The sequence below is a fragment of the Onychostoma macrolepis genome, chromosome 05, assembly GCF_012432095.1.
Source record: "Onychostoma macrolepis isolate SWU-2019 chromosome 05, ASM1243209v1, whole genome shotgun sequence".
NCBI classification, from domain to species: Eukaryota; Metazoa; Chordata; class Actinopteri; order Cypriniformes; family Cyprinidae; genus Onychostoma; species Onychostoma macrolepis.
The window spans coordinates 9708949-9732723 of record NC_081159.1 but is presented as its reverse complement, the minus strand read 5'-3'; the positions used below and the strand labels follow the sequence as shown (position 1 = coordinate 9732723).

General features: G+C 37.9%; 1 protein-coding gene across 4 annotated transcripts in view; it reads left to right on the top strand.

Moving 5' to 3' along the window:
- Window positions 1-23775, top strand: part of adgrv1 (adhesion G protein-coupled receptor V1) — a 139393-nt gene that overhangs the window by 100883 nt on the left and 14735 nt on the right. The window contains exons 85-88 of one of the 4 annotated variants that reach the window (XM_058775839.1): window positions 9723-9839; window positions 13212-13390; window positions 15464-15621; window positions 19281-19998. In XM_058775839.1, the coding sequence (XP_058631822.1) occupies window positions 9723-9839; window positions 13212-13390; window positions 15464-15621; window positions 19281-19453 (627 nt within the window). In that variant the 3' untranslated portion in view covers window positions 19454-19998. Of the gene's footprint in view, window positions 1-9722; window positions 9840-13211; window positions 13391-15463; window positions 15622-19280; window positions 19999-23775 lie in introns of those variants that run through there. The other 3 variants (XM_058775838.1, XR_009271335.1, XR_009271336.1) reach the window with 3 other exon arrangements.

The following is a 23775-nucleotide window of genomic DNA, read 5'->3' as shown; positions in this document are numbered from 1 at the left end:
TATTTATTTATTTACTGTTTGTTTTGTTTTCAAATGATTATTATTTTGGTGATGTTGCTCTGGTGTAAAGCAGTGCAATTCAAGTTGAGCTTAAGACAGTGATGCAACTTTTTGTTGTTCTACTTGTTGAAAAAATAGGAATGAATCATGTAAATTGCATTACCAAAAAAAAAAAAAAAAACAAGGTAACAAGTTTCTTTTTAGTTAGTGCAGTCATAACAATGTAACTCACACTAGTATAGTATATGGAAACATAGTCCTCAGAGAAGATGCCAAAAAAACACCATCTGTCATGCAGTGGAGTGGAGATTGATTTATTCTTCAAAACAGCAACTAATACCACACCTTGAGCCAAATATATATCTTGCTTGTTGCTTGATGACTAACACATATTCATCCTCCAGACAGGAAACAGCCCAGCCGGCTCTCTCTTCTGAGGAGGAAGGCAGATGGATCTTTGCTATATTATTACCCTGCAATTTTTCCCTTCACATGTACAAATTTCCAACAGCTGGCGATGATAGTTGTTTGAGTGTTTTGTACACAGATAATGAATATCATTGGGCTGTTCTTCACAAGTGTTTGTTTTGCACAGTGCATATGCTCACAGGGCTGGTACTGAGGTTTACCTGTCTGACTGATGTGTGTGGAAATCAGCTTGAGGCCACAGACTGCTTGACTCCTTTATAGTCGGCTCTGGAAAAGGGGGGAGGTGCATCTGTGACTAACACAGTATCTAAATATAGTAACACTCAAAGGCACACCAATGGAGTACAGGACTAGAGTGGCTCTGAGTGCATCCCGCTGCACAAAAACACACTGCAGAGATGAATGCATTTACCTGTTTCTCAGGTATCCTTCTGAGAAAATTGTATATATAAAAAGAAAGACATTTGGAAATATGGAGTTCAAAATAACTTTGTAGTCTACATAAAGCACTTGCACATATTATATGGTTTAGGAAAGGTTTTTTTGTTGTTGTTGTTGTTGTTAATGATCATGGAAGCACAGAAGCACATCCAAGATTACTTACAAAACTATTTCTAAGCTCAATATGTACTGCTGCAAGAGTGAATTGGTTTTTACTTAGATCAGGTACTCGCACCAGATATTATGTCTTACAAATCAGCGTCCGACACTTGAGAAGGAGGCAACAAGTTTATCGTCCTTCACACTGTAGTGACATGTGGTCAATTCCATTCCCTGCCAACTAGTGTGATGGGATGTCTGCATGGTTATAGAGCGATGTTTGACAGAAGCCGATTAAATGCTTTGTGGCTGCCCAGAGAAATTATGAGTGATGCACCCTATTTTTTTTTCTTGTAAGATAAAATAAAACAACTTTTGTTACGTTGAGACCACAAGAAAATGAAGTTGTGATTATGAAAAAACATATCTAAAGAATTTGGAATTATGTAGAAGATGTCTCAAGGCCAATAACATACGTAAAGTAGACAAAGCGATCACAGAGCCATTGGGTTTGTTTTATATTGATTTGTCCTTCAATAGATGCTTTTTAACCAAAGCAACTTAGTGCACACTGAAGTAGCTTTTGCTCTGCAGCTCCTGGCTGGGCTGTCATTCTAAGTTCAACATGCATGGTTCCCCAGTCATCTGTCTGTCAGTCAAGGCATAATGTTTTTAATGCATGGTGTATGGCTATTTTAAGCTCAGTGTCTTCCTCCGGGTATAGGAGGTACTACTGTGGAGACTCCCAAGTCAGCTGTGAATTAGCTGCAAAAACATTCCCAGCTGCTTCCTTAATATAGCAACTTTAATGTGTAATGTTTTAATGTTTGAATATTTTGTTTCAATTATGTAAACTGGTAGTGTGATGAAACGAGTGCAAAACAAAAGTATATAATTTATATAATGTTTCCTTTTTTTAATCTCTGCAAAAATATTTAAACACCCTTTAAAAAATGATACATTTACCTGAATTTAACTGTATATCTAGATATTAAGATTTTTGTTTTCCAGATATTTTACATTTGAATATAGATGTATTTTGTTCTTGTTCCATAGATGCTGGTTGGTAGATAGATTGTACATAAACACATATTTTACATCCATCATGCAACCAAACAAGGAACCAAATCAAACAAAGAACCAAACAAACCATAATAGGAAATGTCTGTCTTCTTGGGCATTAATTCAAATAAGACAGTGGCGTTGTAGGACTGTCTGGCACTAATCCAGCGTTGTGATTAGAAAGCTGATAATGCTGAGTGATTCGTCTCTCAGTCTCCATAATGACAACCCTGACACAGCTCTGTTTCTTTGTCTCATCGGGAACCAACTGACCTTAGAGAAAAAATTTTGTCTTCAGTCCTTGACCTGACATAGTACTGAATAATATAATCTACTTTCTTTGTCATAAAACATCTTTATGAAGTATTTTAGATTCATTTCAAATTCATGATTTTGGTTTGTAACTCCAGCCTATAATAAATGATTGATTTTATATATATATATATGTGTATTTAATAATTAAAATATTTAATCTTTATTATTATTATTATTATTTGGCTGTATTTATTTATTTTTAATAGACATTTTACTCTGTATACCTATAAAATGTGTTAGATTGTGTTTTATTACATTGCCAGATTTTACGCTTTCCCATAAACCTCACTAAATTTATTTTACTTCTCATTTTATAACATCCATTTTTTTTTTACTGCTTCTTTATAATAATTGTACTAAGTCAAGGTGTGGATTAAATAGATTACAAAGGTACAGGTGTGGGTTTTATGTTTAACTCATGATGATATAATCTTGTGAGCTGTCCTGCAAACATGTACTGTTTACACCCATATTGTTTATGGTACAGCGCGGTGCAGTACATCCGTGCTATAAACACAACGCGGATCAGATTGTATGGTCTATTTTCTGCCACTCCCTGTTACGGGTTTGAGTGATTGCACTGAAAGGATAAGCAGATCCACATTATCAAGTGCATCTGGTCTTGAGGGCTGTCTCCAGGCCAGACAGGTCCCAGACACAGGGTCCTCTGATCTCCACTGTGGCTCTCTATCACCCTTCTCCAATCTCAATACCCTGAATGAACCGCTGTCCCCCAACCAGCTTTGGTTATGTCATCGGAGGCCATGCGTTTCACATGACAGGGGTGCTGATGTCTTATTAATCAGGAACTGTTAAGCCGGAGCCATGTTGCCTGTATTTATACACATTTCAGCAGGATAAATGGCCGACTAGGGGCCAGTGATAAGCCCGTTGTGGATTGATGTATGAACTGAACGGGTCGTTTGTGATGAACTGAGTTAGCTGCTACTTTTAGCTTCAGAAGTCTTTCTGGATGTCTTTTTTGTTACATAAGGCAGCTGGATCAATTGTGGAGCAGAGAATCATCCAGAAAGGTTATTAGAGGAGGGGGATGGTGCCACTGCCATCAGCAGCTAGTGTTACTGATGTGATCGTCTGAGTGGGTGTGTGTGAGCAGATCATATTGAATGGGAACCCGATCGCTTCTCCTCCCTGTTTACTCACCCGGGTGTACGCCCCAGGGACGAATACAGGAACAAAAAACATGGGCTTTGCCTCAGTTTGCATTAATGAAGGTGTCACTGTAGAGCCTGTAATGAGCTCCTAGTTTGAATGTGATTGAGTATTTTTACTGTGACACAGAAGAAGCTTTGTGAAAAAGTGAGACTTTGCTAAACCCCGCCAACCCTAGTAACTGTTTCCATACACCATTTTTTTCAAGCTTTTTCCATTTCTAACTATTTTATTTTGGTAACCTTATGCTGTGAAGGATATGTGTCTAAATAGATAAATTCTTTTGAATTAGTTAAAAATTTTAAAATGGGTCACTTAAAATTACTAATATATATATATATATATATATATATATATATATATATATATATATATATATATATATATATATATATAATAACTTTTTATTTTAATATTTAACATTTGAGTTTATTCCTGTAATGGCAAAGCTGAATTTTCATTAGCCACTACTCCAGTCTTCACTACCACATGATCCTTCAGAAATCATTCTAGTATGCTGATTTAGTTCTCAATAAATAGCATTAGTTTGAAATAAAGATGTTTTGTAACATTATAAATGTCATTGCTGTCACTTTCAATCAATTTAATGTGTCCTTGCTGTATAAAAGTATTATTTCTTTCAAAAAAATAGAAAAGCATACTAACCCCAAATATTTGATATTTGCACAGGCTCATTTTCTTTTGAAAATCTTGTTAGTCCTGTTCAGTAGTAAGTGTAAATATCTCATAGACCCAAAAAGGGTTTGTATTAACCCCAAAAAATAACCCTTAATATTGTAAAATGTAAAATGTAGTTCGCAAACTAAAATAATGACAGACTATGAATGAATATGTTTGAGCGAACAAGGCTTTATTTGAGTTTGTTTATGAGATTATTCCATGACCCTGCTAACTAACACACATACAGTACTGAGCTTTTTGTTTTTTTGGCAGCATTACCACATTTCCACGCCAGAATCACGCTTCCCAGCATGCACCTGATGGACACTGCACATTGCGGACGTCCCTGCCCTCTTTTCCTTCCTGCGCCGACACCTCCCTCTCACACCACTCGCTGTCCTCTTGACTTTTATCCCAATAGTACCTCATTTAATGCCATCCCGTCTGTAGCGACTCCACATTTCCCTTCACTCAGCAGCCAGGATAGGTTTTCCACGGGCACAGTTTCCCCTTAATTTGGGTTTCCGAACAGGGACTCTCACCACTGTGAAAAACACTGTGTTGTTTGTATTGAAAGGGTCACAGTATTTATGGACTGGACCGTTACCTAGTGCCCTCCACATGAGAGTTGTCTGCCAGTTTGTTTTTTTTTTAATGTGTCCACAAATACAGTTCTGACAGGTCAAAGACAAGGTGAAACTACCCAGATGTTTTTGTTTCGTAAGTGTTGCACTGTTCCTGAATTGTACATTGGCCCTTGGATTTGGATTATATCTTGTCACACCAAAAAAGACCCAAGTTGGTTAACTGTAAATAGGAAACTACAGTGGTGTGAAAAAGTGTTGGTCTCCTTCCTGATTTTTATTTTTTTTTTGCTTGTTTGTCACACTTTAATGTTTCAGATCATTAAGCAAATGTAAATATTAATCAAAGATAACACAAGTAATCACAACATGCAGTTTTTAAATGAAGTTTTTTATTATGAAGGGAAAACAAAATCCAAACCCACATGGCCCTGTGTGAAAAAGTGCTTGCCCCCTAAACCTAATTGGCTGTGCCACCCTTTGCAGCAACAACTGCAATCAAGCATTTGCGATAACTGGCAATGAGTCTATTTTAGCCCACTCTTCTTTGCAGAATTGTTGTAATTCAGCCACATTGGAGGGTTTTCGAGCATGAATGGACTGTTTAAGGTCATGCCACAGCATTTCAATTGGATTTAAGTCCAGACTTTGATTTGGCCACTCCAAAACCTTAATTTTGTTTTTCTTGAGACATTCAGAGGTGGACTTGCTGCTGTGTTTGGAATCATTGTCCTGCTGCATAACCCAAGTGCACTTGAGCTTGAGGTCACAAACTGATGGCCGGACATTCTCCTTCAGGATTTTCTGATAGAGTGCAGAATTCATGGTTCCATCAATTATGGCAAGTCATCCAGGTTCTGAAGCTGCAAAGCAGCCTCAGACCATCACACTACCACCACCATGTTTGACTGTTGGTATGATGTTCTTTTTATGAAATGCTGTGTTAGTTTTACGCCAGATGTAACAGGACACACCTTCCAAAAAGTTCAACTTTTGTCGCATCAGTCCACAGAATATTTGCCCAAAAGTCTTGGGGATAATCAAGATATTTTTTGGCAAATGTGAGATGAGCCTTTGTGTTTATTTTGGTCAGCAATGGCTTTTGCCTTGGAACTCTCCCATGGATGCTGTTTTTGCCCAGTCTCTTTCTTATTGTTGAATCATGAACACCGACCTTAATTGAGGCAAGTGAGGCCTGCAGTTCTTTAGATGTTGTGTTGTGTTCTTTTATGACCTCCTGGATGAGTCGTCTTTGTGCTCTTGGAGTAATTTTGGTAGGACGGCCACTCCTGGGAAGGTTCACAACTGTTCCAAGTTTTCTCCATTTGTGGATAATGGCTCTGACCATGGTTTTCTGGAGTCCCAAAGCCTTAGAAATGGCTTTATAACCCTTTCCAGACTGATACATGTAAACTATTTTGTTTCTCATCTGTTTATGAATTTCTTAAGATCGCGGAATGATGTGTTGCTCTTTAAACATGCTTCACTTTGTCAGACAGGTTCTATTTAAGTGATTTCTTGATTCAACAGGTCTGGCAGTAATCAGGCCTGGGTTTGGCTAGTGAAATTTAACTCAGCTTTCTAAAATAATGTGGTTAATCACAGTTCTTTCATGATTTAATAGGAGGGGGCAATTAATTTTTCATGTAGGGCCAGGTAGGTTTGGACAGCTTTTTTCCCTTAATAAATGAAATCATCATTTAAAAACTGCATTTTGTATTTACTTGCATTATCTTTGTGTAATATTAAAATTAGTTTGATGATCTGAATCTTTTAAGTGTGACAAATATGCAAAAAATAAAAAAATCAGGAAGGGGGCCAACACTTTTTCACACCACTGTAGATTCTAAGGTTAACTATAATCATGTATATTACATACTGTGTCCAGATGTCTTAATTTCTGAAATTAAAATTTTGGAGAAAAAAAAGCAAGATTTAAAGAAAATATGATGTAATATGTAGGGCTGGGTATCGTTTAAAAATTTTCGATATCGATACCGATACCTTGAGTTCGATACCGGTTCCTGAACGATACTTTTTTCAATACCAATTTTATGAAATCAGTTTTAAAAAGATTATATTATCTCAAAAAACTTTGGTTTTATTTTTTCAGCTTGTTGACATTAATACAGACTCAAAGCCTCATCTTCTGAGCCACTGCACAAATTAACTAAATATATCCAACACAATAAATCAGTGCAAATAATTTTAATAAAGGTCAAATAGTTTTCAGTTTACACATCTGTTAGGCTACATTTACACTGGTACGTGTTCGTTTTAAAACGCATAGCTCAGACAGAATCTGTTACGAGTCTGTGGTTGTGGCGTGAGCAAACTTAAATCTAAATGAATGACGAGAGAATGAAATGGCTTCAACGCACTTTTCCCATTTAATAAACATCAAGAACGGACAAAAGCAAATGGAGAACTGAAGGCTTTTAAAGGAAAGGGAACAAAAGAGCAAACAACGTAATTCAACTCAGGTGGGGACAATGACAGATAATTAATTAACAAGGAATGGAACTAAACCAAATAAGGACAGACGGGAACTCAGACAGGCAGACACGTGACCGTACCTCCCCCTCCTGGTAGGTGCGTCCCGCGCCGTAACTGTACCACCTGGGAGGGGGGGTGGGACAGGGATACAGAGGAGGCATCCAGGGTGGAACAGGAGATTTTTAGAGGCCATGGCGGGTCAGGGGACTCCGGCGGCCATGGCGGGTCAGGAGGCTCGGAAGGCCATGGCGGGTCGGGAGGCTCGGAAGGCCATGGCGGGTCAGGAGGCTTGGAAGGCCATGGAGGATCCAGGGACTCGGGAGGCCTAGGAGGAGCAGGGAGCTTGGGCGCCCAAGACGGAGCAGGAGGCTTGGACGACCATGGCGGATCCGGGAGTTTGGGCGCCCAAGACGGAGCAGAATTCACCAGGGAATACCGACTCTTGGATGCGCTCGGGCAGCGCAGGGCTAGGGAGGCGCCTTCGTGGCGCAGGCACAGGGGGGCGATCTTGAAGCGCGGACTCTTGGAGGCGCTCTGGAAACGCAGACTCTTGGATGCGCTCGGGTAGCGCGGAGGTAGGGAGGCGCCTTCGTGGCGCAGGCACTGGGTGGCGCTCTGGAAGCGCGGAGCTGGACGGAACCAGCGGAGGCATAGGCGAGCTGGACGGGACCAGCGGAGGCACAGGAGGGCTGGACGGGACCAGCGGAGGCATTCGTGGGCCGCGGACGGCGGCTGGTGAGGAGGAGTCGGTGATGATGGCGGACAAGGGAGAGCCGCGGCTGACGAGTTGGTTCCGGCTCGGGCCCGGACGCTTCCCAGACACCGAAGAATGGCCTCTCTCCAACTCAATCCCGTGGTGTCTGGGAGGTCCACGGGACGGTGGAAAGTGGCCCCGAGCCGGAACATCTCGATGATGGTGGAGTCCGCCAACGTAGTTGTCGCGGCGAGCTCACAAAACTCCCATGTGAACTTATTAAAGGGGAGATCCAGGAGGGCTAGGGCGGCGACAGCATCCACGAACTCCATTACTCTGTTATCGGTCCGTTCTCCTGCCTTTCATTTATATTCATTTTATTTTATGCCACAACCACAACCCGTAACAGAATCATCATTTCTATTCATTTATTCTAGGTTGTTAAAGACTTCAAGAAATTGAAAATCTTTATCCACTTTCATAAGTGGTTGTTTTATTTTCTTTCACCATATGTTTTATTGTTATTAAATTATGGTATAGTATGTCTAATTATTTGAATGCATAAAAAATTAGTTTATTCAAATTTATTCTTAAAATAGCCTTATGAAATGTTTTATTTTACTGTGTTCTGGTTTTCAAATGAAGGCATAAAACATTAAATTGCATTTATCATTAAATTATTATTATTAAATCAACGTTTATTTATTTATTTTGGCAAACAAAGGGGGTTTACTATTCAAATTGAAACATGGAAGAAATGTTGTGTGATCATCACTTAAAAAAATAAAGTTTTAATCATTTTAATAGTAGCCTAGTAGTAACAGTATGTACATTCTGCTGAACAATAGTAATGTATTTCTGCCGCAGTGTCTTCCAAGTTAAACCGAACTTTTATTTTGACGGGTTGCCGTGAATACCTGTACATTTCTGTGTGAATATGATATAAAGCTAGTTTTACTCAAATGAAACGGTAAAATGCTAATGAAGTGACTCTCAGAGCAGTTCTGGAGATGTTGTTCATGTGTTAATGTCCTCATTTAGTGAGACGGCAGATGCTGAAATCACCGCGAGCGTCACACACGCTTCAGTTTGTGTGTAGTAAACAAAACTGTGCGATATAGAGAGCAGATCGCTTCATACGCTTTCGAATCGCTCTCATGGATGTCAAACACTGATCAATCTGCGCAACGCCGCTTCTAGTCGAACACACCTAGTGCTGCAGACTTATTGCCTCACTGACGTTGATGAGATTAACCCCTTAGGTATCGAAATTTGGTACCGAACGACAAGACGTTTTTCGATACTCGATGGTATCGAGACAATTCGGTCAGTGCCTAACAAGTATCGAACTCGATACCCAGCCCTAATATGTATGTAAAACTGTTATTTATTTAATTTTTTTTAATTAAAATGTTACAATTTACAATGAAGCTATCTGCTTAAACACTCAGTAGGCCCACACACATACAATGATTTGTCAACTGTTGCTCTTTCGGCTGTCCATTCTGCAGTGTGATGTAACAGTCCTCTAGACATCTGGTCAAGACCTGACAGTGTCAGCTCTTCAAATATTTATCAAAAATATTATAAGTATAAATGATTTAGGAACAGTCTTAGACATTTGTGATGCTCTTCTGGGACTCAGTGATAGAACTGAATGCTGAGAGTCATCTGAATGTGTGATTTCTGCTGAGTGTATGAGGACTCCAGGGCCTCTGCTGATGTATCTGTCACTCTGTGTTTCTCAGATTTGTTTCCTGGTGTCTGCATTCCGTGGACGTATGTTCTCAGAGGACAGTTGTGCTGCTCTTGGCCTCTTCTTCCATTATTTTCACCTCAGCCAGTTCAGCTGGATGCTCATACAGGTAAAACTTTACTTTTTCATCTACTGTATAGCAGGTTTTTGCACTGACCACACTAAATACTTAATCCCACTTCGTTAATTAAATTTAGTTGAGATAGGGTCTATAATTCATGATTATCTGTTGATAATCCTTAACTTCTTAAAGACATAGTTCACTCAAAAATTAAAGATCTGTTAAAATGCTTTTTCATGTCTACCTCTTTTGGAGCACAAAAGAAGATATTTTGAAGATGGCTGGTCACCAAATAGTAGCCATTGACCTCCATAGTATGGAAAAAATACTATGGTCATTGGATACCAGCAACTGTTTGGATATTCACATTCTTCAAAATAGCTTCTTTTGTGTTCAACAGAAGAAAGCAATTCATACAGGTTTGGGACAACATGAGGGTGAGTAAATAATGACAAAACTTTTATTTTGAGGTGAGCTATCCCTTTAATCAATTGAAAGCGAGATCAGGACTTTTTCAGAAGAAAGGTTTTACTACAGGGCAGTTGAAGGTGTGGCATAAACTTTCATGTGAACAATAAGCGTACTTAAAAATAATAAATTTCACAATATTTCGTCAATCACACACCTTCATTGTCACTGTTTAGTACATAGTGTTTGGTACCTTCAGATAGTAGACTGTCTGAAAAGGTTTTACCCTCAAGAAATTCCAGAAGTTAGTCTGAAACCTAGTTTCTTGATTCTACTTTTTCTCTCTGATGTGTATTTGTAAGTATGATTAGGGCCTAATCTCAAAAGGCCTTTGGTTTTGACTTGTTGCAGTAGATGTGGGAATGTTTGCACATAAATAATCACGCCATGAACAGGAAGCTTGTATCAGAAAGCTGCCTTACTAAGACAAGTATCATTTTGTAGTGTGTGGTATTCCCTGGGATCAAATGTTTCCACAAAGATAGTAATACCTGAAATTTTTTGACATTTTGACATTTGTTTTAATGCAAACATGCATAATGTTTTGTGTGAGGGTTATGGCTATAGAGAGTCTTCATAAAACAATCAAAAACTGTGAGTGTGTGTGTGTGTGTACTTGTTTATGCTACATTGTGGGGACTAAATGGGACTAAAAGTGTAACAATGCAAATAGGTTTTCTGTAAGGGGTAGGTTTAGGTTAGGGGATAAAAAATATTGTTTGGTCAGTATAAAAGTAATAGAACTCTATGGAAAGTCCCCACAATTCACAGAAACAAATGTGTGTGTGTGTGTGTGTGTGTGTGTGTGTGTGTGTGTGTGTGTGTGTGTAAAATAACAAATTCCTCTTGGTTAAATAGAGTCTTGTTCATCATTATGTTTGATCATCATAACTTTTCATTGTCGGCTTAGAAATGGGCATGATTCATACACACAGTTCAATCTGTTAGGAAACACATAATTTACCTTACGTGCTGTTTGAAATGTTCCAGCTTCGTGTGATTCTTCTGGTGGAGATTATGCAGGCAGTTGTGCTAGCACGCCTACAATAGCTCCTCAGAGACCTTTTAAAAATCCCTTCTAAGCACAGAAACCTGTCTCTGGAGGTCAACTCACTCAAATCTATGAAGGTCATCTTGTTCCCCGAAAGCAAAAACAGGATTTGACCCTAACATGCTTAATGAAATGAAAAAAGAACATGGCTTTTAATCCCTCGAAGACCCACACAGAACACAAACATCTGGTTTCATGTTGCATTGAATTTCTCCCTTTAGTTTGAAAAGACATAGGACTGCACACTGACCCTGGAGGAACCTCTCACCTAAACTGAACCTCTTGAAATCAAAAGCCAGTTTTACTCATAGTGGGATTATCTTGTTTTCCTCAGTGATGCTGAAAAACACCAGGGGCTTAACTGTTTACATAGAGCATGTAATCTCTATTGGAACTTGATACACTGGTGTTGAAAGATTATGCAAGAGAACATGAAATAAACTAACTGGCTAATTACAAAAATAGGTTTTAGGATTATGGAGGCAAGAGTTGTGGAAGGACCAAAGTGTAAAGTCCAGTATGTTTATGTAAGTGTGTTGATGTGCAGAAGTGGGTGTGAGTTTATGAAAACACACATGGAATAAATCACACAAAAGTTGTGTTTGGTGGAAAAGGTAAATCATGATTCAGACTGGAAAGTATTTGCGTCCTGCAGAGAATGATTTGAGCACGTGCTTGTCTTTATTTCAAAACAGTCTCAAAACAGCTGGCAAATGAGCCTGTAACAAACCTTTGCATAACTGATGTGATGTGATAATTACATGTGACAATTGTTTCATTTGCATTTTTCTCATTTACTAATTACTTTGAGCCATATTTCATTATAAAAGCTGAATCTTATTCAGTAACCACCCACAATCCAGTTTAACTAGAAGGTAAATACAAGTTTGCCAGATGATGATATTCTGCGTTCTCTAGTCTAGAACTCAGAACTGACCTGCATGATGTGGAATTGCACAGTACAAATTGCATTCACCACAGATTTCGTTGGTGTGCTGGTACCTGATTTGCAAAATTCCTTGAGACAATTTGGGGCTAAAACTATGTAAGTTATGTCTTTGTCTGTTCAAGACTGGAATACACTACACATATTTTAATATCCAAACAGATTTTAAAACACTAGACATCAGATGGCAACTGCTGTTGAGTCCTTCAGACTGCAAATCTGGGCAAATGTCATGTATTGTATTCTAGCTTTCAATGGAAATAGTGCAGATGTTCCACACCTACTTTAAAAGGGTTCTGAAGGAAATACAATTTATCAATGAAAACTATTGATCTAAGAGTTCTTTCCTATGCACTGGGACTCACGTTTCAGTCTGTGCTAAAATAGCCATTCAATAGATCCCAGAGACTCCCTATACTGGCAAGGTTGAAGCGCCAGATCAATGGAAGTTGTGAGACAGGGCAATCTCAATGGCGGGGTGCCAACCTCTTCCATAATCACAAAGAGGTTGGAGAGGGATTGCAGAGAGTTTCGACACCCAAAAGCTAATACTACATCCTGCCAGCTTCTCTTTCTCTTCATCTCTTATTCAAGTTCCCAGCACAGCAAAACAGAGCTGCTGCAGTTCCTATCCATTTATGGAGCTAATACTGATGGAAGAAGGTGCCACATCAGGACTTGATTTTGATGTTGATGTTAAACTCCCAGTTGAAGTACCTCATCCCCAAAAGTGAAACAGGCTAACTGGATGCATAGACCAAGAAAGTATTAACTCTTGATAGCAATAATATCTGATGGTGCAGTGATTTAGATATGAGGTCATTTAACCAACAGATATCCATTTGGTAGTTGGTTCTTGGTGCCTAGTCTTGTCAAAACATTAATCAGCCATCCTTTTTCTGAATCTGGTTTGTTTATAAACCGGTAATGTGAACATTTGTGTTGTCTTTCCCAGGCCATTAACTTCTGGCAGATATTGGTGATGAATGATGAGCACACAGAGAGACGCTATCTTCTCTACTTCCTACTCAGCTGGGGACTTCCTGCTTTGGTCATCATCATTCTGGTTGTAGTCCTGCTGGGAGGCTTTGGATGGAGCATTCATAGTGTGTATGGCCTGGTGCAAGGAGATCTGTGAGTTTGTGAATATGAGCTCTCTCGTGCACACACACACACACACACACACACACACACACAGAGATACATGCTGCATTTACTTAACCAAATGGGTACATAATGGACAACTAAATGTTCACATGTAAATGCTCACATTTTGGTGCTGTTTTTTTGGCTTGTAGTTACTCATTTCCTGTGTTAATGTATTGTAAGCAATTTTCTGTCTCATATACACGCTCTTCTTTGCCCCGTTTACATTGATTGTGTGTGGTCGGGGTCTGTTATTGGTAAGTCGGGAAGAGCTGCTATTTTTAGCTCCTCTGTGTTTTTGAGGTTACAAGCTGTGACTGTGCATACGTTCAGTTTCGCCCCAGCCAAGCCTGTAGTGATAACAGAAGACTATGGACACTCCTCTCCACCCTGTCTCAAAGCAGCTCTTAGCAAGTAAACTCCCAGTTGACTCATGAAAGCCAAACATCTCTCTCTCCAAGAACAAACAAATGATGTCACCTCACCTCACAAGCCACCGCAGTTCTCGCCTTTTCCCGTACCATAAGGCTTCAGCAGCGTGGGAGGAGTCAAATGCTTGTAGAAATAGAAGCACATTAGTTTAAAGGTCAGATTTTAACACACATAATTTAGCATTACAAGGTTTCTGAAAAGGGTCATATCATGAAGAATCAACTTTTCTTCTTCCTTTTTTTAAATAAAATAACATGATGTTCTATAAAAATAACTTTATTTTCATGTTTTTACTTCCACAGATCAATTAGCTTTTATTTTTAAGCAATTGTTTATGTGCTTTTGTAATTATTATTATTAATATTATTATTATTATTATTATTTTTTTTTTATTTTTTTTTTATTCTTTACTGGGGTTTTCTGTTTACATTTAGTCTTATTTCAAGTTTAATTCATTCATTTATTTATTTATTTTTTATTTATTTTTTATTTAATTAATTTATATTTTACTTTTGTTGACAAGGCAACATTTCTAATTTTCATTTATTTATTATTATTTTTATTTATTGATTTATTTTAGTTTTTTTTATCTAATATTTATGTTTTATTTTATTTAGGCTATATTTCAATTAGCTAAAAAAGTTTAATATTTTAATAGTTATGTCAACAATAACAACACTGGAGGAAAACAATTAAAGAAAAAAATACATATTCTGGTGCAAGAAACCTTTACTAACAATATAAGTGAATTGATTAAATGAGATTAAAACTCTACAGACTGTAACATTTGTAAGGCCCCATTCAAACAGAATCTTTTTGCATTCCGTGCACTGTTTTTTCTATGTAAATATGCACTGGATAGATGTGTTTGACTTGTGTTTGTGTCTCTAGTCTTTTACAGCATTTATCGCATGACAAATGCTAAGTCTGTAGATAAAATTCCTGATAATCCTTTAACAAAGAACTGACAGAAAAGCAGTGTAATTGAAGAGGAAGTTATTTATTTTTTTATGTGGCATGTATGTGAAGATATATAGTATGTTATGCTAAACCAGGCAGTGTTTCAAAATTATGATCAGATGAAGTCTATTGAAAAATGGGCTGTTTATATTCCTACAGGCATTTCACATGCTTTGAATTCTATTATGGCTACATTGTGCCATTTCTGCTCCATAAAATGAGTACGGGCTGTGTTTGTCCATTCTGTTTGTCTGGCCAGAGAGATGCCAGGCCTGTGAACAGAATGCAACTGCTGCTTATTTTGATACAGATCACGTCATAACAAGATTACTCTGGATTGAGTTTCCCAAAGCTTTTCCTTCCCGAATACCAGCCAGAGACTTCATAACTGCGTACACGACAAAAACAAATGCTGACTGGAAGAAATTCTTCAGATAGAAGGAGAGGAGTCAGAGAAAGAGAAAAAGAGAGAATCTCAGGAGAAATAAAATTAAAGAATAAAGAAAAACAATCAACAAACTTCGTAATGAGGTCCATCATGTCGTTTCAAACCCGTTTTACTCACTCTCTTTCTTCCATGGAATACTAAATACACAAACACGCAGCCATAAACCTGAGTACCAATCCTCTTTGTATACTGACAATATTATTTTTTGTCTTTATTTGTAGATGCTTCATTCCCAACATATATGCTGCTCTCTGTACGGCCGCCCTGGTTCCTCTCATTTGTTTGGTAGGGGTGCTGGTGATCTTCATCCATGCGTATCAAGTCACTCAGCAATGGAAGGCTTATGACGATGTCTACCGAGGCCGAACAAACAGCTCAGGTGTGTACGCTTTTGTTATTACATGAAAAGGTTGTGAAATAATTAGCCTCAAGGCATCCTGCCATTAGTACGAGAATAATTTGGCACTGCAATGAACATGTTACTGGAAAACGGTGCTTTAGAAGTAAAGAACCACTGATAATATCAGAGAAACTGAAAGCAAACTAAGAGAAGGTGCTTTCCCTTGGAAAGTCTCTTGATCTTCAACAATCATCAGATTGCTCAGGGCTGTGCTTTCAGGAATATTGCACAGCCTTCCAAACGATTACACGCCTTCCAAATAATATTTTTCTTTCTGTGGCAGTTTGTTAGTCATTCTTTAAAAAAAAATCCCCTCAGCAGTTTTGTGTAGATTGGATTGAATCTATATTGTAACTTGCTGCTCAGTTCCTGAGTAAATACATGTTGTCAGTCTTGTTTTGAAACTTGGTTACAATCTTAACTGGCTGATTATCTCTTTAGTGTTCGCAGCCTCCACCTTACTGTTTAGCCTCAAAGTTACCAATACCAGCTGCACCTTTCAACTAACGTTTGGACAATTAACATGTAGAACACTGGCTTTGACTTGTTAATCCACCGTGATGGTTTCATTGTTTACCCCGTAACTGCTGTTCTGAGCTGTAAATGGTGGTATTGTACAGTTTGCGTGTGGGTGGTCAGCAAGGGTTGCCATGTGCAATGTTAGCTTTCCTCTTTGTGCGCAAGCATGTTCACAGCACAGCGGGCTAATCCTAAACCACTCAACTTTATTACAGAGGGCTGCACCGTCAGCCCACCCTTTGCTCGCAAACACAATGACCTCACTGTAGCACTCCCACGCTTGCTGTTTCATATTGCAGGACACACAGGCGTAAGCAAATACATTATGCAGCAAATTTGCCCCTTCATGCTGGATGTGTTTAATGACTGTCAAAGAAGCACAGTCAGATAAATATGTATTTAGAAAACTGGCTCTTTCCTGTTAACTCTTAGATGTTGATTCTGTCTGGGTGTGTTGCTGCTTGATTACATGTCATGCCAAACATTCAGCTTGGGACAGGGATGAAATGGACACAACGAGTAAAAGAACGTTTCCTGGTGGGCCGGTTGACTTGTGGGAAATTCAGTTTAGGTGTAAAGTAAATATAGAAGTGAAAAAAGAGATGGGATGCAAGTTCAGTTCTGTACAGGTCGACTTAATTATATAAATCAAGTAATTATTAACTAAATGACAAAATGCTATCAAATGTGCAAATTTAACTTAATTATGCATGGTTTGAACATAGGTTCTGTAATAGCTTTGCATTTGTCAAATTGTGAAAACCGGTATACTCTATTTGATGACCATTTGCATCTCTAAACGCGTTACAGCGATTGTTGAAGCTCCAGCACAAACTTCCCGAAACCAGCTTCCGTGTTATTAGAAGCTGATGGATAATTCTGACTGTGACTTGCCTTTGAGATATTCTGAGGTGCTCCATAAAATGTCTGGAGTTTTTTCAGCCTCTGAAGAACCACATTATAGAGCCAAGATATTAAGGAGTCAACCTTCAGCCGCTAGGCAGAGGTGTTCTTTCTAAGGCCTGTGGAGAGATAATTACCACAGCCCTATTTAAAGATTTAATTTGGCTTTTGCAGTTGTTCAGTATGATCTTAAGGGAAGTAGTGCTTTTTCACAATGTAGTCATTTTCTTGGAATAGCCTTATTGGCTCAGGATTAATCCTTCAGCTCTTTTAATGAGGCATGTTTATGTAGCAGAATATGACTGCAACAGCTCACTGACTGGGGGTTTTGAGAAATACAATATGAATGCAATTTATTTATATTATTTTGCTTTTTTGGTAAAATTTTTAAATAAGCTAACATTAACATTAGCTAACATTAGCATTTATTAATCTTAATTAATGTTATCTTCAACATTTAATACATGATTACATTTTTTTTATTATCTACCATTAACGAAGATTAATGTAACAAATGTTTTGCTCAATGTTAGTAAATGCATGAACTAACCTTAAATAATAAGAACTTATTGTAAAGTGGTATCGCTTTATGCCATTCCTGGACCTAAATATGGTCTGTTTCAATAGTAAGTTATTTTCCTCATTCATTAGACATAGCTGCAAAGTCCAGCCAAAAACATCTTGCATAATTGAACATTTTATTATTATTATTATTATTATTATTATTATAAAATGCAAACAAACTGTATTTGCTGTGCAGCCCAGCCTGTAAACAGCCTAGCTAATTAACCCATTATCTTAAGGCTAAGAAAATTAAAGACTATTTGAGAACGATTAGATGTCCTAAATCAAATGAATTGTTTCTTGGAATCTACTGCTGAGTGATAGCCATACTAGATGTGCTTTGCGATTAAGGGAGGAAGTTTTGATAGTAAACAAAAGGACAGAACTGACAAATGTTTATATGAGCCTTTCATGTTATTGTACTTGGAAGCAAATTTAATCTGGGTTTTATAGTACTTTTTTTTTTATCTAGTGAACAAAACATTCAAAATAATCTAGTGAACAATACCGTCAGTATGGAAGTCTATCTCGTTGCTTCCAGTGTTCATACTATGTTTTCTCTGTATTTGCTTAGTAATGACTTGCAATGCAGACACTTAATCCCTAGGTCATGCATAATAGTCACCACAATTCATGATTGCAAAAAAAAAACATTTACAGCCTGTAGAGTCATAGAAGCAGGGCATTAGAGTCTAAATCATTGTTTATCACTATCCTATTTCAGCTGCTAAATACTGTGCATTTCACCCTCCTATATCTCATATCTTTATGACCTTGCTTAACTGCTTATATCACTAACGCTATAGTACTGTTACATAATGTTCCCATGATTTGACCCAAAGTCTAGAGTCTGGATCCATTTCTTTTGTTGAAAACAATCATCATAAATTACCCTGTTAAGTTAAATTACATGTGTTTTATTTGGAAACTGAGCTGAGCTGAAAATGGCAGCAATGGACCTTTAGGCAGTACACGCATTTCCCATTTAACTGTTAAAAAAGACTTGAAATGAATAGATTTATAAAATGTGACCCTGGACCACAAAACCAGTCTTAAGTCGCTGGGGTATATTTTGGGGCAATAGCCCAAAATACACTGTATGGGTCAAAATTATCGATTTTTCTTTTATGCCAAAAATCATTAGGATATTACGTAAAGATCATATTCCATGAAGATATTTTATAAATTTACTACTGTAAATATATCAAAATGTCATTTTTGATTAGTAATATGCATTGCTAAGAATTCATTTGGACAACTTTAAAGGCGATTTTCTCAATATTTAGATTTTTTTTCACCCTCAGATTCCAGATTTTCAAATAGTTGTATCTCGGCCAAATATCCTAACAAACCATACATCAATGGAAAGCTTATTTATTCTGCTTCCAGATGATGTATAAATCTCAATTTCGAAAAATTGACACTTAAGACACTTAAGTTTTGTGGTCCAGGGTGACAAATGTATTAGTGTAATGCATAGCATCTTATTGCTATATTTTTTGTAATTATTTTTTATGTAGAATTTTCTTAAATACAGGCAAATCTCTCTCTTTTTTTTTTTTTTTTTTTGATTGTGATCCCACCTCTGTTTTAATAGTTGCTGGAACTGATGTAGATATTGTCAACCTGTTTTTTATGCCAAACACTATTAGTTTTCCCTAGAGAGGTCTCAGTTCTCCGAGAACATGCTGTATGGAACGTCTGGTCAGAGAGCTGGCGTGAGGCCAGACACGCTTCCCACACCCACAGTTCAGAGGAAGGAGCAGGATGTCCAAATGTCACCCACAAGTACACGTACACACACAAAAGAATATCAAGCGTTTGATTCCAAAGAGCATGTTGTTGATCTAGTATGTACTTCTATCTTAAACCTTTGTTTGTTTCTTCTCACAAAGTTGTTGGACACCTCATGTGTTCCAACAGATTTACTGGAAGATTTCAGCTCTTCCCGCTCTCTTACTCTTTCATCTCTTTACCAAGATCCTCTTCTTCAGCCACCCATGTCTCTTTGAGTTGAAACACTTTTATTCTTATCATTGAAGCTGTTGGCCAGGCAGATGTTAGCTCACTCAAGAGGGAGACAAAGGAAGGTCTTTCATCCTCAGAGTTGAACCACAGCTGAATGTTGTGACAGCTGCTTTGGCATCTTAAACAGGAGCCAGAGTGCTGTCTCACATTTAGGCCCTGCTGTTTTTCCCCAGTGGTCCTCAGTGCTTGCTTTCTTATGCTGAGTGCCTTCTCCTCCTAAGAGAACTAGTTGTCTGTTGTATATGTCATTATATATATTAACTGATACCATTTTGCCTTCATGACTTCACTCTAAATGTCTTGTGGTACATTTATCTCTTGGACCATCAGCATATTTAACATCACCACTACAGAAATCTAGATTGTAACTGGTTGGCAGCTTTTTTTATTTGATTTTGCCATCGCAGGAAAAATGACATTTTATGATATATTAAAAAATAAAAACAGTTATTTTAAACTGTAATAATATTTCACAAGATTACAGTTCTTACTGTATTTTTGAACACTATTGTATATAAATTTAGACAGTAAATAAAAAAATTAAGAACTTATAAATCCTGCATATTATGTTCAGAAAACCCTTTGGAATTACTTACAGTGATATAACTGGATGCAGTGAGGATGATTCATTCTAGTTAAACTGATTTTTTGAGTCACTTCAGTTGTGAATTATGAGTGGAAACATTAGAGGTATTGTACAGCACTTTGTGTTTAAGCCATGGATTAATGAGAGCCTGGTTTTCATTGAGAGAGGAAGTGATCTAGCCAGTACCATTCAAATAGAGAGATGGTTCCTCAGGGTTTAGGAACCTGCTGCTTCAGAGGCAGCCAGGCCCAGACCACAGCCTGGAATGTGCTTACAGAGATGGAAAGCAAAGGCAGTCAGGGAGAGGAGGGAGGGAAAGACTTGGAGAGAGAACAGCACGTACAAAGTGGAGACTGATATGCAGAAAAATAAACAAGGAATAGAGAAATATAATAAAATTTGATGTTTTTGATTTGTGGAAGAACTCGGAATGGAAGTATTGTTTATAAAAAAAATAAAAATGTGTACTAGTGTTATGTACATGACATGTAAATATAATTAATTACACTAATAATAATACAAGGTGTATTTTGATCGTTAACATGAAATAGATTGACATTCACATTCACAACTTCGTTAATATAGGGATTGTAAATATTATTAGTTTTGAATAAATAAAACTGTTGGAAATATCCTTTTTAATTTGTCATTATTCAAATGAACTACAACAAGGTGAATAAAAAAAAGATAAACCTAAAAGTAAATGGTAACCAGTGACAGGATCTACATTTTCTTGTATATGTTTGTGTACTTTTTACGTAATTATTTAAATTAAAAAAATGTTGTGAAATGAAATGTTGTTAATTTGTAATATCTGGATGTGTAGCTCTCTTTGTCTTAGGTGGTTACAGTCCAACTTGTATTCTGCTACATTGTAACATGAACACTGAAAAGTGTTACCAAAGGTTCTATGGCAACAGTATCGGTAAATGTAAATAGCAACCAAAACATCATGAAAGTAAAGTAAATGTAAGATAGTTGAGACAAACACAAACAGCAGGTAAAGTTAGACAGGTGGAAGCAATGACCATGGCATTTTTGTGCTAACCTGGTGTTAAACTTCGGCCCTCTGCCATGTGTTGTCTATCGGATGAGGAATGTGTGGCCTACTTTTCATTGCCAAGTCTTTCATAATGTTTGCCTGCTTCTGCTGGCAGGTCTTCCACTAAATCGCCCCAGAGATGTGTCAGTCATGCATGGCCTATGACTCTGCTTGTCTTTGCACTCCTGGTGTCATCAGAGTCATATTAACATCAAAGCAGCAGCAGAACAGATGTTAATGCCGCGTGCATTAGTTCTGCTGGTGAAGCGCTCTGGGACGGCACAGGACGCCGTGTTCTCAAACAGCAAGTCATATCCCTAAAGGAAGCCTCATTTTGGATTGCACTGATTCTCATCACCCTCATTCACTCTAATGAAAGCCAATTATAATCTCATTTGCTGTTTTTGTCATGCATGCATGCATTTCAGCAATGACGCTTAGAGAATTTGAGGATTATTTGAAATCTCTTGAACTTGCAGGGTGTTTGCTTGTCTTAATTTGATTAGATGCCGGCATGCACGAACAAGGCTGCAGGTGCATGCATGATTGTTTTCCATCATCAGGGATGCAGTAAGCGAGCCCAGGGAAGCGCTAGGTTGTGGAGGTTAAACTGATGAATATTCTTTTTCCCTAGATGTGGGTTCTACACATCTGCTGTTGAATCTAATACGCTTCAATCATGTGCTAGAACAAATAGAGCTAATATGTTGTCTAATTTCAGCCTCTAATTGTCCAATTGTGGCCATCAAAGAAAGATGCTAATATTTGAATATTCCGTTTGTTCACTCAATTTCCTAAGCGAGCGGATGCACGAGTTGTAAATCAAATAACCGCTAAATGCATTTTATTTTTAAAAAAGTGAATGCAGGTCTTCTGCCATTGTTTGGAGTCCTCAAAGTGCCGGGCTGAGCTCACGTCCATGTTTATGTAATGAGAGGAGAGCATGATGGATGAGTCAGCCTGTTCTCCATTCTGGAGCCGTACTTTTTGTTCCCTAATTAAAAGTACAAATTAAAAAACAGGGTTCTCACGAGGTCAAGGAGGTGAGTGGATGCAAATAAGGTCTGCTGAAAGAAACAATGACACAGACTGCCTCTCCCTCGCTAATTATCAGCCACAGCTTTGCCTGGTTGTGTACTTTGGCCAACATAGAAATCATAAATGCATTTGCCGGTGAAGTGTTAGTCGAGCCAAAAGAAGTGGTATTAGGTAACATACGAGAAGTGAAAAGAATCATTGGGGAATGGGTGACAATAAAAATTTGTCATGAAAACACAAAACTGCATGTCAAAATCTGTTACATTTATTTTAAACTGATTGAGATATTTGGGATTTTTGGTTTCACTTTATTTTAAGGTCCAAACCATTAACTACGACTTTTGCCTCAATAAACTGCTAATTTGCTGCTAATTATTAGTTAGTAACATAGTTGTTAAACTTAGGGATATTGAATATTGTCATGCTGAATATGTGCTTTATAAGCACTAACAAACAACCAATAGGTCAATAATAGGCATGCTAATAAGCAACTAGTTGATACTTAGAATTGGTCCCTACTGAAGTGTTACCGAATTTTGGGATAGATTTGGCGAATGTTGCCAACCATATTTAATGTTTTGTTATGATTCTGGTTACATCATTTCTACTGGTTGTAGCTGTATTCTGTCATTGCTTATTTGCATAAATGGGTTTATGATAAAAGTACTTTATCTGTTGAGTATTCAAATCCACAAAATCATCAAAATTCAAATCCCTAGTGTTTATGATCATAATGCCATGACTTTGAGTAAATGATTAGTTTATGTTGATGCTAGAATGTCAGGTTTTGAACTAGCGTGTTTGCAACACATATTTCTCTTCCCTCCCTCTGAGTGAATGTTTCAGCAATTAAACTCATAATCGTTGTTAAAGTAAAACACTCTGGTTAAAGTCCTTATGCCAATATGCTTGAGTGAGTCTTGGCACTGAGAGGCATTGTTTGCCCACACGAAGAGCACTCATGGGCCAAGTACTTTGTACCCATGGCTGCCCTCATTTACCCCAGAACAGTCTCTGGACTGTGACCTGCTTAATGAGACAACTCATTTTTATTCTCCTTCCTTTGTTGTTTTGGTTTGTTTTGTTTGTTTTCGCTGGCAGCCATCTTGGACTCCTGCCCCAGGTCAATAAACGTGCCCACACGGCTCTCATGCCAGAGCGAGCGCAGTTCAAAGAGCTCTAGCTGCATGTGAAAAGCCTGTCTGAACTATGGAAAAACTGAAGCATGCCTGGCCAGCTTGCTCTGTAACTGAAAACAGCACACATGGCTGCTGGCATCGGTGCATGCAGCACAGAGAAAACAGCACAGTCAGCTGAAAACTGATGAGCAAAGCTATTGTGATTTTTCTAGAAATATATTATCTTCAAATGTAGTCATCTTGCACTTTAGGAAAAAAATTTTTTTCCCAAATGAGTTTATTTGATCATACAAACTCAACTGAAGTTTCTTTCT